Consider the following 14,737-nt stretch of genomic DNA (forward strand, 5'->3'; position numbering starts at 1 on the left):
CTTTTCCTTCTCTCTCTCCTTCCCTTTCATGGTTTTTATTCCAGGTGCATAAAAATGGCACAGAATTACAAAGTGACAGCACTTTCTCTACAAGGAGAAGATTTTCATGAGGGAAAAAGATTTTTTTTTTGACAGACACAGGAGCTGTTTAAGAATTATTTGCAAGCGGTTTCAAAGAATATGAACAAACTTCAAGTTCATATTTAAAAGTACGAGCAATTAGAATGAAGGAATCTCTTTTCAACATTATTAACCCAACAACCAAATTGGAAAAAAACATGACGTGTGTTAACGTGCCATTTCTTTCTCGATAAACGAGTTCTTTCCTGCAGACTGGCATTTTATATAACCATGGTAACAAATTAAAGCAACAAAAGTTGTTTTAAAACTTCTAGATTCCATTAAAACACTCGAGATTCTTTTTCCTTCATAGAAATCTTCACTTCCCAGCAGCGACAGGAATTGGCTAAATGCACTCAAACGAGGATTTGCGAGACAGGATACTGACGTTTTCTATTCAGGCGTACACTTTTTTGTCCTCCTTTTAATCCATCATAGTACAAACTGCTTCTAGGAATCTCACTGAATTCTATTTTGAAAGCCCATTTTAACATAAATCCCCCAATCCCATTTTTTAAAAGTTTTTGTTTAAAAGAAGCAAATCACAAGGAGTTCAGTTCTCCAAATACAACACGCACCTAACTTCATTCATGTGATTAGGTTATGGATATGTAAAACATCTGCAGGACCATGGCCTGATTCTTTCTTAGCCCGAGTACCTAGCATTAGATGACATAAGAACTGAACACATACTGGGAAATGAGCAGACCCAGGATTCCAAACCAAACCTTGAATAAATGGATGAAACCAATTTAGAAATATGCTCCCTAGTTCCTTCTTGAAAGAAAAGAGATGTTTCATCATAAAAGACATTCCTTATGGGCTTGTGTAGGTAGGGATAACCCCAAGTGTCTAACTGAAACACACAGCCCAAACCATCTTGAAGATGTAGGCCAGGTAAGCAAAGTTCAGGATTGAGCAAACTATTTGAAGTTTCACTTAGAATTAGCAAGAGGAGGGGAAAAACCAACCGATCAACCCCCCTCACCTCACGTTCAGCACACAATTCAATCGCTAGGTAGTCTCCCAGTTGACATGAATTTTCATAGATTATTCTGGATGGTATTACTTACAAAATGTAATTGCTACTTCACTGTGAAAATTGCCCCACCTACGCTACTGGGTAGGGAGACTGTTTCAGTAAAGCCATAGCCCATTATGATGGATAAAAGGTCAGGAAAGCAAAAAAACAGCGTACAGCTGAACAGAGAGAGGCACCTTGTGTAACGGTTTGAGGTTCTGCGCTGAATCTCCATTGGCTCTGTTCTCAGCAAAGGACTGAAGTGCTATATGCTTATTTTCTGACCCCGATGAACTTCGCAGCAGATATTTGCATTGTTATTCGTTACCCTCTTTGATACAATTACAACACCAGGATTAATCCTCACTTCTCCCTATCCTCCAAATAAAAGCTGCAAAGTCTTCAAAGGGATTAGCTGGTTTGTTTACAAGTGAAAAAGGTCACTTTGCATTACATTTTGGAACTTTTCCCCTGCAATCTCATTTATTTTCAGGAGGAACATTTTGTATTTTATGGTTTCCAAATAGACACAATTTGTTACCAATATACACCCATTTTAAATGCTTCGGTAAAAAAGACTTTACTGTGGACAATATAAACATCTGCTTAAAGCTCACGTACTGTGTAACAGCTACTCTCAATGAGTGATTAGAATCTTCTTAAAAAGTTAGAAATGGCAAAGGTTGACTGACTGCAAAATCGCTCGGTTTTAGCAATAAAGCTGAGCTGCAAGTCTGTAAAAGGCTTACTTCTAAACAAAATGGTAGAAATTTTGCTTGAATACATCTAGTGATGAAAAACTATTTTGCCATTCATTTACAAACCATGAACATGGCGTCTGCAGGCTACTCTTCAGATGAGAAAACAGATCTCGTTGTACCTTGTTAACCTGATGAAAATGACTGGCATTAAATAGAGTCTACTTTCTACTGCCATTTTTGAAGTAATTTAGGAGAGGCCAAAATTACAGGTGTCACTGATGCCTTTGGAAATACTAGAGAGTCACTGTACTAGCACCTTTTGCAGACAGTCAACTTTGGGGTGCAAGATTCTATTAAACAGAATGATGAAGAGAACAGGCAGTGAAGAGGGGCAAGCAACTTGCAGCAGACTCCCTTGAACATCCTCATGAGAATGGCATGTTTCTTCATGCTCTGCCAGTCAGGAGAGTGAGACCCAAAGTTTCCAAATATATATATATGAAGAGCTTCCCCCTCCCCCACATCTTCTCGATTTTAAGAAGGCCATATGACAAAGTAATAAAAATAGAAAGTCGGACATTAATTCAGAGCCTGCAACATGCAACAGAGCCCATCCTTCAAAAATCCTCTCCCCCCTTGCTGTAATCCTTCTCTCTGGAGAGCAGCTGCCAACACCATTAGTTTTATAGCCAGCTGTAGCGGGAGAGTGGCTGCTCTCTGGAGGAAAGGCAAATCTGTGGCATGCTCTGCAGCTCCTTCAAGGGCATCTGGCACCTTTGGAGATCAAGAGCATCAGTGATTCTCTCTCTGCCCACCAAGGTCGTGGAATCAGAGTGTTTATGCAGCACTTGCTCAGTTACTGAACCAGGCTGTTTCAGCACCGCTGTGTGTGACTGAAGCTTTTTTTGTTTTAAACACACCTTCAGTACCAACAACTCTTTGTAGCTTTGCTAGCTGAAAAAGTCTGCTTGATACCTACATGGTTATCTGAGCGACACAAGTGATACACTAAACTTCCCAAGGAGGTGGATGTTAGCTCTCTTGCAGAATACACCAATTCCAAACGTTTGACCTTGTGATTTAATGGATGGGGAGAGGGGAAGCAGAGCTTTTGGGGTGTTTGTAGGAATACCAAAACGTGCACACATACTGGTCCAGTATTTGTTTTAGTTAATGAGCAACAAAAACAAATAGGACCAAACACCACATTTTAAACATTAACACTTTAGCCAAAGGGAGAGCGTGGGGGGGGGAGGAGAGATAGAGAGAAACCCAGGAATGTTTTTTCTATACATTCTGACCTCAGGGCATGAAGGCACACACGGCATTCCTACAGAACAAATGGAAGCACTGATAAAGAAGTCCATTGCACCTAACCTTGCTTATTTGGTTAGAGGATAGATTAGTGACTGTAATCAAACCATACTGGAAATCTTGGTCAGTTTTACCCAGCACGTCTCCCTTCGTCCCCCCACACTTACTACTACTTTGCTCCCAAATAAGAAGCAAAGAGAAGCAGCAGCCCAAATGAACAGCTCATCTTACCAAGAACATGAAAAGCAAAATGTGAAGAGCTCAAGATGCTTTTCTACCAGGAAGAGTTGATAGGGAAGGCTGAGAACATCCTTCAGATGGCACATTAAATACACCTGGTTTAACTGGCACTGTTCAAGGGCATCAAAAGGAGGTTCTACTAGTTTCCCCTGGAGGCTAAATTACTTTTCCTGGACAGTATTCCTGAATAATTCCACTCACTATTATCATCATCATCAGAATATAGTAAACTTTCAGTTTTTGGATATGCCCATTGAAAAAAAAGTCACTAAATGTGGTTGTACAGCACTTGAAAAAGTTGAATTCTTCCCTGGGGTAAAAGGATTTGGTTCCTTAGGACCTTGTGCAAAAATGTTTGCTTAACTTACAAAGGGGAATACAACCAGTTTCCTCTGTTCAGAACCAGGGAGTAAGCAGCAAAAAAGAAGCTGAAGCCACTTACAAAAAATCTGGATGTCAGAGTGAGGTGTTACACCACTTGCGTTACTCTCCAGTTCTACAGAAGGGGTGCATCCATCGGCACTATTTATTCCCCAGCATTATTAAAAATTTGCAAAGGCTACTTCCACACTTAGTGGAGAAATGCAAAGAATTCACATCCTCGTTTCATTTAGCTGGCAAATTCAAAGTTTCTGTCCCAACAGGTGATGGCACCACCCTCTCTGGGAAGCACCATACAGGGAGAAATCTTTGTGCACAGCTGCATGCACACAAGGATATGAAAACATTTTCCCATCAAGATTTCTTCCTCCTGCATTTTGTATTGTTTTACAAGTGCATTTCTGCTGCAGTGCAAACAGACCTGATCTCAGCACTTGCCCGAAAAGGAAATCTGCAGTAACTTTTCTTTTAGGTAGTGCTGTCACACAAGTGTCCCATTAGCGTGTTAGGAGCGCCAGGACTTTTTTTCCCTTTCCTTTTTAAACTAACATGTTTGCCATCCACCTGTATCTCAAGAGTCTTCCTTTTCAAGCTGCTGCCCAAGTGCTGCATCCCACCCGAGAACCGAGCCTCCTGCCCTCTCCCCCCCGGACAAAGCGATGAGAAACTGACCAACATTTCTCCCGGTATCGGTATTTATGTGGGGAAGGGGAGGAAGCAAGGGGACTTGTGGCAAGTCTAGAAATGGGAAAAGAGCAACAGGGAGTTCCCTAGCCCACACGGGCCCAGCTGCCTCAGTTGTCATGACAGAGAGTGGCCAGTTGGTCAAAGGTCTGACATCATCCGGTAACAAAAGTTTCTAAGGATAGGTTTGGGAAGCAGAAGCAGAAACTACTGGCAGGGAAAATTAAAACAAGACACTGCTACGTTTGGCTCTGTGTGCATCTCTTGGTTGGTTTCCAGACTTGTGGATGCTAGGAGTTAATGTTTCCTAAGACTGGCTCATAACTAAACTGGAAGTCACCAGCAGAGAGGGGAGACGGGATTGGGAGGAACTAGGAGTAAAGAATTCTCCAAAAATCTTTTGTTCTAAAGACATTAGCTACAAAAGCCACTTCAGAACTGAAGTGCAGGACACTTCAGCTGCACCCTGTTAGGAGTTCCTAACTTCAGGAAAGAAACACATGTATGCATCAATAATTAACACCATTTCCATGCCAGACAGACATACCTGCCAGCTCCGCAGGAGCTACCTTTTAGAAGCATCATTTTACATAACAAGAATGATTTTATGAATTGTCAAGGTATTACGAACTGGTCTTATTGTCTGACTCGATTTAATTTAGGAACAGGACTGAGCAGCACTGGGGTTGCTCAGTTATTAACTGATGATTGTTTAAAAGAAAGCAGAACATAAGGCTCTAATTGTGTGTTTAAGTTGGTGCAACAAAGATTCTGTCTTCATGGGGCAATCAGAATTACACCTCTGTGTGGAAATTAAATGGTGGCTGACTGTTCAAGGCACAAATGTTGTAACCTGTTGAAACTACAGCCAGTCTACTGATGATGCAGGGGATACAGTAAGAACTTCAGCCCCTAACTAGCCCTGAGCTGCACAGTTGGAGTATCTCAGAAAACCATCCTGAAACAGAAGTGAAAGCTCTCCATGTACCTCCATCCTTCTTCTCGGCTTCATCTCGAATGAGAGGGGACGTGAGAACCACCTTCAGCGTTAGCTTGGGCTCCTTTGTGTTACGAATAATAATAGCTGCCTCATTTACACGCTCCTCCACGAGGTACTTCTCCTCTGTGAGTTTCTGAAAGTCACCAAGAAAGGTTTCAAGAACCCCCAAGTCAATCGTGAAAAAGGCAGAATCTCCTAACACAGTGTTTGCCCCTAGAGCTGGTACTACTCCTGGGAGTAGTAGATACAAAGCCGGACATGTCCTACCAAAAACTTCCTTGCTTCCCTTGTGTGGAGAGTGGCTAAAACTGAAAGAACTTAAAAACTATTCTGGCAACCAAACCTATCCCGAATAAAGCTACGTGGCTGCAGCATCGATGCACTATGGTACCACACATCCTATGGACAGTGACCAATTTTCTGGGGCTTCCAAAATGTAAACCATGTACCTGCAACTGTTGGTCTCAGGAAGTATCTACATTCCCAGGTGAGAGCACCTTTAACTAGAAAACCCTGGGTAGGCTGCTGCCATCTTGACAATTAGTGGCAGATCCGAGTGGGCAATTGGCTTCAGTCTCACAAGATATTTTGCATGGGCAGACCCCTGTACTTGCATGGAGCCCCATCAAATGAAGTCACACATATATGGGGCTCAAATAGACTTCGAGAGATCATATAGCCCATCGTCTTCGTTTGAAACAGAGGAGGTATACCTAGACCATCCCTGACATGCATCTACTTAACTTGTTCTCAGCTTCCAAAGGCAGCCTGTTCTAGTGTTGTACCACCCCTGCATTTGGGAAGTTTTTCTTAACATACAAATCAGCTTGTCCTTTGCTGCAAATGACTCATTCCTTTTTGTCCTCTCAGTGGAGAACAACTGATCACCACCCCTTGCATAGCCACCTTTTAAAACACGCATCTGAAAACCTGCAACTCACAACTGTATTCTATTCTTTAGAAAAAAAATCCAATGAAAGTTAAGCTGACTGGTCTAGGGCAGTTCTTTCAATAGGCCGCTTTCTATACTTTTCATCATTCTTGTTACTCTCTTCTGGACTCTCTCCAACTTGCTTAGATATTCCTTGAAGTGCAGTGCCCAAAATTGGGTATAAAAGCAACTGAGGCCTCCTATCAATACAACCCTGATTACAATACTTCTACTCACCATCCTTCTTCCTCCACCTCAACTTTTTTCCTTTTATTTGCAACAGCACTGTATTGCTGGCCTTCACTGTTTGTGATCCGCTGTGTAACCTGCAGATCCTTTTCGACAGTACTGCTTTGTAGCTAGCTATTCATGGTTTAATTTTCCCTTCCTAAGTGCAGTTCTATGCAATTGATGTTACTGATTTCTGTCTTAATAATTTCAGCTAGCTTCCCAGCATAGCAGCATCATTTTCAGTTCTAATTTTCTTTTCAAGCCCTTGCAACTCCTCTCAGCTTGGCTTCATTTGTGAAAGACACAAGTGCTCTCTTTTCCATTATCCATGTTCTTAATGAGGAGGTCCCAGAACAAAGCCTATGCAAGACTCCACTTGAAATGTCCTCCTAGCTTAACAACAAACCACCAGTAGCTACTGTTAGCATGGTTTTTCAGCATGGTTGTGCATCCATGTTATTGCAATTTCATCGAGACCTCATTTCCTAGTCATTTTATGAGCATATCATGTAAACTGTGCCAAAAACATTATTCAAGATATCCAAGCAAGGGTTTTCTCCTTATCTACTAAGGCAGTTATCCTGTCTAAGAAGAAAATTAGATTTGACACAATTTGTTCCCAACAGATTCAGGCCATCTTAGCACCACATCTTGCAGGTATTTACATACTATTTAATTTTTTTTTTCCCAGTGAAAGTTAAGCTGACTGAGCTATGTTCCTGGGTCCTCCCCACCAGCTCATTTGTAAAGATACTGTTTGCCCTTCCCTGCTCATCTAGGACCTCACCCAACCTCCATGAGTTCCCAGAGCCAATTGCTAATGGTTCAGAGGTTGCTTTATGTTAGTTTTTTAGTATTAAAAGGTAGGTTTCTGTCATATCCTGAAGACTTTATTTGATACCTCTAAACTCTTCTAACCTCTAATTCTTCTTTAACTAGGAACAGGGGTCTGTTTACACGGATCAGCTTTGAGGATTGAAACCAGAGACAGCACATAAAATATCCCCTGTCAAACCACCACTGCTCCTCGAGGGAGATGGAACCATACAGCTTGCTTCTTCCGGAGACCTGCTGCAAGCAACTCATCTACCCTCTCCACATCCCTGCACACTTCCAGGAGTCTCGTGTATGGGGAAGTCTGTGTCTGCAGGGTACGATATTCTCTCTTTAAAATCCAGACCCATTTTATGAGCAAATGAACAGTGGGGACAAACAGCGGGGAAGAAGGATGGAAATGTGTACGCCCTCTTTGGAAACAAACACACAACAAGGCAGCACGCCAGGAGGGAGGGGTTCAATGGGGTATTTGATGGGTATAGTCTCTTGGCCATGGCACAGGCCACAAGTGTCAGGATGGATGTATTCTCCAGGCTCAAAGAGCTGTCAAAGAGCCATTCTCCTGGGTTTAAAGGGAGCAGTATACGTTTCTCTATACAATACTCTTTTATGCAACAAAACCACAGGGGTACAAAGAACTGAGCTCATGATCGTGATTAAAATTTAGGGTTGCTCACCACCCAGCATGCCTTCTCTTCTGAATCACAGAGGAGTTGAGATCTGGGGGGGAGAAGGGGGAAGGAGGAGTGGGGCAGGAGGTGGAATACCCAACAGGTAACGCTTCTGCCAGGCAGAAGTTAAAGTTCCTGGAAAGACTCAGGGCAAGGAGGCATGATGGCATGCTCAAGAGGGAGATTTGCGAGATTACCATGTTGTGCGTGCGTTAGAAGTGAGAGCAGAAAACACAATCCGCTGGGCAAATTCCCAGACCAGAGGGTTAGTTGCAGGGCACAGCAGGGTTGATATCAGGAAAAGGGATTGAGGAGGATGGTAAGCTTTGTGGTTAGCTGTTTTTACCCATCATGCTAAGTGTCACATGCTCTAGCTGTTGTCCTAGATTTAAAGTAAGTTCTTTGTTCTCTGTACCTTTACTACTCGCATTTTCTCAGTACCAAATTCCTTTTCAGCCTTTACCCAGCGTAGCTTGTAGCCAAATATGCCTTGCAGTGCTATCAATCACTGCTGCAGGACTGCCCTAAATTAAACTCACCTGAATTTGGATTGGGAGATTGTCTTTGACTATATGTAACAAGGTCTTTGTGGGTTTTTCTTTGCACATGAGAACCAGCTCCAAATCCATATCATCTTTTATCAGCAAGCCCTTTGCAACCAAGCCAATTCTCATTACACCACACAAGGTCCGACCACCTTGATCCCTGGAAATGAAACAATTCTGAATAATTAAAATGGTAATTTCACACATAGGAAATATTTGTATCATCCTCTCACAGTAAAGGGACAAAGACCAAGGGGACTGATTTCAGTATTTCTGCAATGCAGTACTGACAGGGCAATGCAAAGCACGGGCTGCCTTTATGTAAGTGGCAACAGGAGGGGGAAGAAGAAATAAAAGGGGCACAAATGGTGAAGTGCATGAAACAGTGCTTTGCAATTCACACACACAGAGAAAAGAGTCTTGGGCTAATTATCAAACTCAAACTTTACCTCCAGCTGCAGAAAAGGAAAGGTGCACCCAAGCCTGGAGCAGGTATTTCAAAGGAGCTTGCAACTAGGAAGCCTAAGTCTAATTTGCAGAAGTGACTGGGACCCTTGTGGCCCCATGTCCCAGTGGCTGTCAACAAGATTTAGGTGGTGATGTGCCTAAGCCTCTTTGGGAAGCTTTATTCCAGCTCTTTTTTGTGCATTTTCTGTAGCTTGCACATGTAAAATGTTGTATAACTCATTTCTGATGTTTCCTTGAATGCTACAAACACCAGCCTCTTCAGGAAGGCTCCTCAGTTCAAAGAGCCTTCCTTACAGAAGCCCTTCAACAGTTCACCACTGCTGTAGCAAATGAGCCATTAGAGGGTCGGTCTGGGCTCTCCTGAGAAAACTCAGAGAACTTTTAAGAGCCACAGTAAATGTCAGCATTTCAAAGTAAAATAAACACAACTTCAGCTTTGAGCACTGAGAACAGACAGACCCACAGACAAGATCAATTTAGCTGCCCAGATGCACACAAAAACAGAGGGCGCCTACAGGGAAGAGCCTGAACAATCGCACCCGTGACATTTCTTAGATATGGTTATGCTAATTAAACAGCATCTCACTATGTTCCAAAACCCAGAGAAAAAGGGGTGCAAGTCTTAGGGGCGGGGGACAGAGTACTGTGAAACCAGCCTTGCTCACAGCCTCCACCTGCGATGTCTCAGGTACATGGGCACAGCTGTGCAGACTTTAAATGGATGCACTGAAGTGGTCTCTTTCTGTCTAAAATGCAGCAAGCAGTCCAAGAGGAAGAAGGGACACCGCCACGGTCAAGCCCAAGTCAGAGCAGGAGCAGACTCACAGCGGGAAGCCCGGTCTCTCAGCGAGGGGGCCTGTCCCCCTCCACCAGGCTGCAGGGTTTCACATCCTATTTTTAGGAAACTAGCCCGATGCTGCGACATGCGGACACAAATCTGGGAGGGAAATGCAATTCTCTTAAGAAACAGCTCCAAGCTGATCTGTTATTTCACTGTGTGCAATGGGTTTCACTTGAAGCAGTTTCACTATCCTGGATAACCTGTGAGGGGCTTTTTCACAAAAACCCCACCCCCAAATTTAGCAGTGGACTTTTTTTTTTTTTTTTTTTTTTTGAAGTTCACAGAAGCATTTGTGTACCTGCAAAGCTTTGAAAACAAGAACTTGCAAAGCCACAGCTGACAGGACAATATACCTTTCATACACAGCAGGTAGGCATATTACTCTGCTCTCTGCAAGCCTGTGGGGAGGATTCATTTGCTAATATTTTGCACAGCATACTGAAGATACCAGATGCCAGGCAGGTGCTTTACAATGAATAAGCAAGTTCTTTGTTTTAGTTTTATGTTACTTCCCTGCTAATCTAGTCCCTGGTGGGGTTGGCCAAGAAGTACCAGAGCCACATTATGTCATGCTTGGTTAAAACTTGGCTAAAGGATACATTTCAGAGTTATTCTAGGATTCCTCTGCTCAAGAGTACTGGCAAGAGAGATCCCTCGTTATGAAAGAGCAGCATGGCCCCACTGCTGTCACCAATGATGCCTTCGCAGTAGCAGTCAGGACTGCTGTTTGCTGTGTCTGCTCATCTGGAAGCAGGTAGTGCGCAGAAGAAAAAGCATCAGACACACCTGTCCATTCTTGGCACTGCGCAGCACCTAGGAGCCCTAGTCAAGGACCAGAGCCTGCTTGTGCAAGGCACTGTACAAAACCAAAACAAAAAAGCACACTCCCTACCCTGGAGAAATAATGGGAGGTTCACTCACCTGGAAGCTCGGATTAGTCTACACACTAGCTCCTATTACAGGCAAAATACATTTTGTCCTGCACTGTTCCCTGCAAGAACTTTTTCCATTCGTACCACATTCCTTTCTCTGCAGGAACAGACATGTAAATTCTCCATCCCTTTAAGGACAGCAGGCAACACTTACTGATCTATTCACAGATCTAGCTGCATTACAAAATCCAACAAAATGTTCAAGCCGCTTTTCTTTTTCAAAAGAATCCCGGGAAGGAGTGGGAGACCAAAAAAAGACTGTGTCACTGCTTTGACAGGCGACACCTGGCTTAAAGGCTATTCTTCTGCCTGCTGGCTTTTTGTGAGAGCCTCTGCAGACATGAGATTTATTATAGAGAAGACACAGACACTTACAAAAATGCACTCTAAATTTAGAGCACAGCATGATCATAAAACATCCTGCACACAAAACCATGAAAGTGAAGTCAGGCTGTTTGATTATCTCAACAGCACTTAATACAAGCCCAGGATTTTTCACCAAAACCATTTTAAAAAGCCATTTTGTGCTCAATCTACCCATGTCAGAAAAAGGAAAATGCTGCCAATAGTGCTTGAAAATTACTGACACAACACACACCGCATCCCACATAAGGAGTTCGAGAAGTCAAGAAAGACCGCTCCTCAGCAGAAAACTGACATTAATTATCTTCCACTGAACATGACAAAGCTTAAATGTCCATCTGTGGAGAAGCAGCCTATCAATCCACCAGTTATTCCCAGGAGTCCATACAATCACCCTTCCTCAAACCAATTTATCAGTTAATTTATGGAAAAATATTCACGCATTCAAATACTTTTGCAATTTCTGTTTGCATACATTTCGCACCAAAAAGTGACACCTCACCACTTGGCCTAGTGCAAGAACACTGAGAAGATGAGCGATGCATCTGATAAATATTTATTAGTTAAAGGGAGGGATTCAGAAAACACGGGGATTGGGAGGCCAACATTCAGGCTCATTTATGAAGCCTTGGAATCTGCTTTGCTAAGATCAGCCACTGGATCAAGTGCTGCTGAATGTGTCACTGAGTCCACGATCGCAGAGACAGCCTCCCCCCACAAGACTTCGCAGGGAACAAGCAGGTTTCTTCTCAACAGCTCCCAAACACCGTCACACGTATCGGATAAGAGCCAAGGGAGGAAAACCAACTTTGAGCCAGCGCTGTCAGCGTTTGAGGGACCTTCTACAGGTCACCATATCTGGTGGGATATTTATTCCAATTGTGGAGGCTCTCTGCTCCCCCACCTCTTTTCACAGCTTTCTTCAACAAGCCCATTTCTCACTTGTAAAGTAGAACATGTCTAGCTGCTCAGACACAGCAGTTTCATGTCGCATTTCCCACTGAAATCTGGGAATTGCCAAGGACAGTAACATACAGATCCTTTCAAAGGTGCCACACAATGTTAGCACTGTTAAGTTTACAAATACGATTCACAAGATAAATCCAAAGATTTCAAACAGAAATCCACAGATGTGGTCTGTATGAGTTCTTTGCAACAGAAAGACCACTCTTTTTTTTCTGCAAGCAAGAAAAAATGAAAACTAAGAGCTGGCATTTTCCAAGGGGTGCCAGGAGTCATCCAGGCAGGGGTGCCTTGAGTCGAAAAAGGTTGAGTACCACTGCTTTGGAGATTTTATAAAAAGAATTATAATCACTGCCTCTTTCATATTAAATCACTGCCTCTTTCAAATTGAACTGTATCTTGAGCCCAGGTAAGTGAAAACAGCAGCACCTGACTGGGTACAATCTTGCTGATTCAGGACTAGATTTTGCCTCTTTTCCTTGCCACTGACTAGTGCCTCATTCCAGAACCGGTCCTTATGGGATCTCAAAGGGATTGCTGGCGGGATAGGGTAATTCTCAGAACACAGGGAGGAGGCAGGCTTTGGCTTTCAGACACAATATAATACCAAGCTGGAGTGCTAGGCTCTTGATCCTGTCAGCTCTACCTAACATGCTTACCTACATTTTGGAAAACTCAGAAGAAACCTTGCTATTACTATAAAAGGTATCAGGAAACACAGCAGATCCATATGCAACAAAGCAGACCTTCTCACACTGATTATAAAAACAGAACTGTACACACCTACCCTCAAGCAACCCTTTTTAGCACTTTAGAGCTTGGAACAAGGCAAGCTAGAAGTAAAACCCAGAAATGGTCTCTCAGACTGTGTTAGTAAAGGGATGCAATCAGATCAGGTCCTGAGAAGGCCATTACGTTAGAAGACAAAGTTTTGTCTAATGAGGACTATAAGTCACAGGACTAGAAGTCATCACATCCCTCTGGCCCTGGCATGGATTTGCTGGGGGTCTTCTGATAAGTCAACTTTTCCGTGCCTCGGGTCCTGGTCTCTAAATTGGGCATAATATTTATATGTAGGGACCTATCGACATTGCAGTAGAAGTGCACTGCCCAGCAGCTCCTTTAATCTTGCTTGTTTTGCTGTGCATCCCCCCACACCTGATTGGCAGAGGGGCCCTGGCAGCCCCGCCACTTGCTGCTGATTGGCCAGGAGGCAAAAACCGTGGTGTTAACCGTGCTGTGGTTTTTGCCTCCCAGCTGGTCAGCAGCAAGCAGCAGTGCCACCAGGGCCCCTCTGCCAATCAGGAGGGGAGGGAGAGGGTTATGGCGAAGCAATCAAGATTAAAGGAGCGCTGCAAGGCACACTTCTGCTGCAACTTCGGTAGGTCCCTACTTATACGGTTCAGAGAGTGGGTGAAGCTAAAGTTAGGGCTGTACAGCACTCAGAGCTCTTCAAGTTCAGGCATTTGGGGCTCTCTTCTGCAAAACCCTGGAGAGGGGCCAGTTGTTCCAGCTGCTTTCTGAGCTGCTGGAGTTAAACTAGGAGAGCAGAGCTGGCACCAGATCAGGGGATAAACAGAGATGTGCAGTGACAGATGTTTCATGCAGTATGGAATTACACGATATACAGTAATGGCTCCTTTGGAGCAGTTAGTCTGCTGGATAAACAACACACGTTCATAAATCCATTTTTGTCGATTATACTGCCCAGAAGCTGAAAAGTTGCGGGTTTGGATTTGCAAGCTCAAGGGAAACATGTTCACCTCTTGAGAAAGCCCACCTACTAACCATACCTTCCAGACATCTCATCTGAGAAAATGAAGCCCTGCCCAGGATGCCAGTCATTACTCTTTCCCTCCGCTCACCTAATGTACTCTCATCTCAGGAAGATTTCAGACACATCTACTTCCTGTTTTGAATTTTTGTTCCTAATAAAGCCGAAGGATCGACACTATGGCCCTTGTTTAGATGGAAAGGAATCCATTCAGAGCAGCACAGTAATGCATTATGAGGCTGAACTCACTCACTTGGCATTGCTCTCTGCAGCTTCCTCCTTTGCTTCCACATCTCCTTCACTTTTCATAGACTTGTTCTTTTCATCCAGCCAGTCAGAGACATGTTTAAGGGCACATTCGACTGTCGATACCATGTTCTGGACAGCTTCAAGTTCCTCTGGAGATGGATAAATGGTTGAGTGTTTCACCATAACATGGCGGTCATCATTAGCAAAAGATCGGATAGATCTCTGTTACAGAGGTGGGAAAGAGTGGGGAAAAAAGAAGTGTTATTGGCTTATCAACAGAAGGACATTATTTGAGAGGGAATGCTCCCCAACATATACAGGACAGTGTTAGGAACACAAAACCTAAAATCATGGCAGGAGCTATTTTTCCTCTGTCTGAAATAGAGACTCAGCAGACTAGAGGTGCAGCTCTGGAAAAGCCAGAATGGCTTGAACTGGCAGCAGAGTACAAAAGGACCTTGTGCTTGCTCC

General features: G+C 43.5%; 1 protein-coding gene across 4 annotated transcripts in view; it reads right to left on the bottom strand.

The window, feature by feature from the left end:
* Nucleotides 1-14,737, bottom strand: part of STRBP (spermatid perinuclear RNA binding protein) — a 69,452-nt gene that overhangs the window by 19,129 nt on the left and 35,586 nt on the right. For all 4 annotated transcript variants that reach the window (XM_059715727.1, XM_059715726.1, XM_059715725.1 and 1 more), the window contains exons 3-5: nt 14,271-14,488; nt 8,671-8,836; nt 5,450-5,594 (exon numbers count right to left, since the gene is read on the bottom strand). In XM_059715727.1, coding sequence (XP_059571710.1) covers nt 5,450-5,594; nt 8,671-8,836; nt 14,271-14,488 — 529 coding nt within the window. The remainder of the gene's footprint in view (nt 1-5,449; nt 5,595-8,670; nt 8,837-14,270; nt 14,489-14,737) is intronic.

The sequence above is a fragment of the Alligator mississippiensis genome, chromosome 12 (assembly GCF_030867095.1).
Source record: "Alligator mississippiensis isolate rAllMis1 chromosome 12, rAllMis1, whole genome shotgun sequence".
Classification (NCBI taxonomy): Eukaryota; Metazoa; Chordata; order Crocodylia; family Alligatoridae; genus Alligator; species Alligator mississippiensis.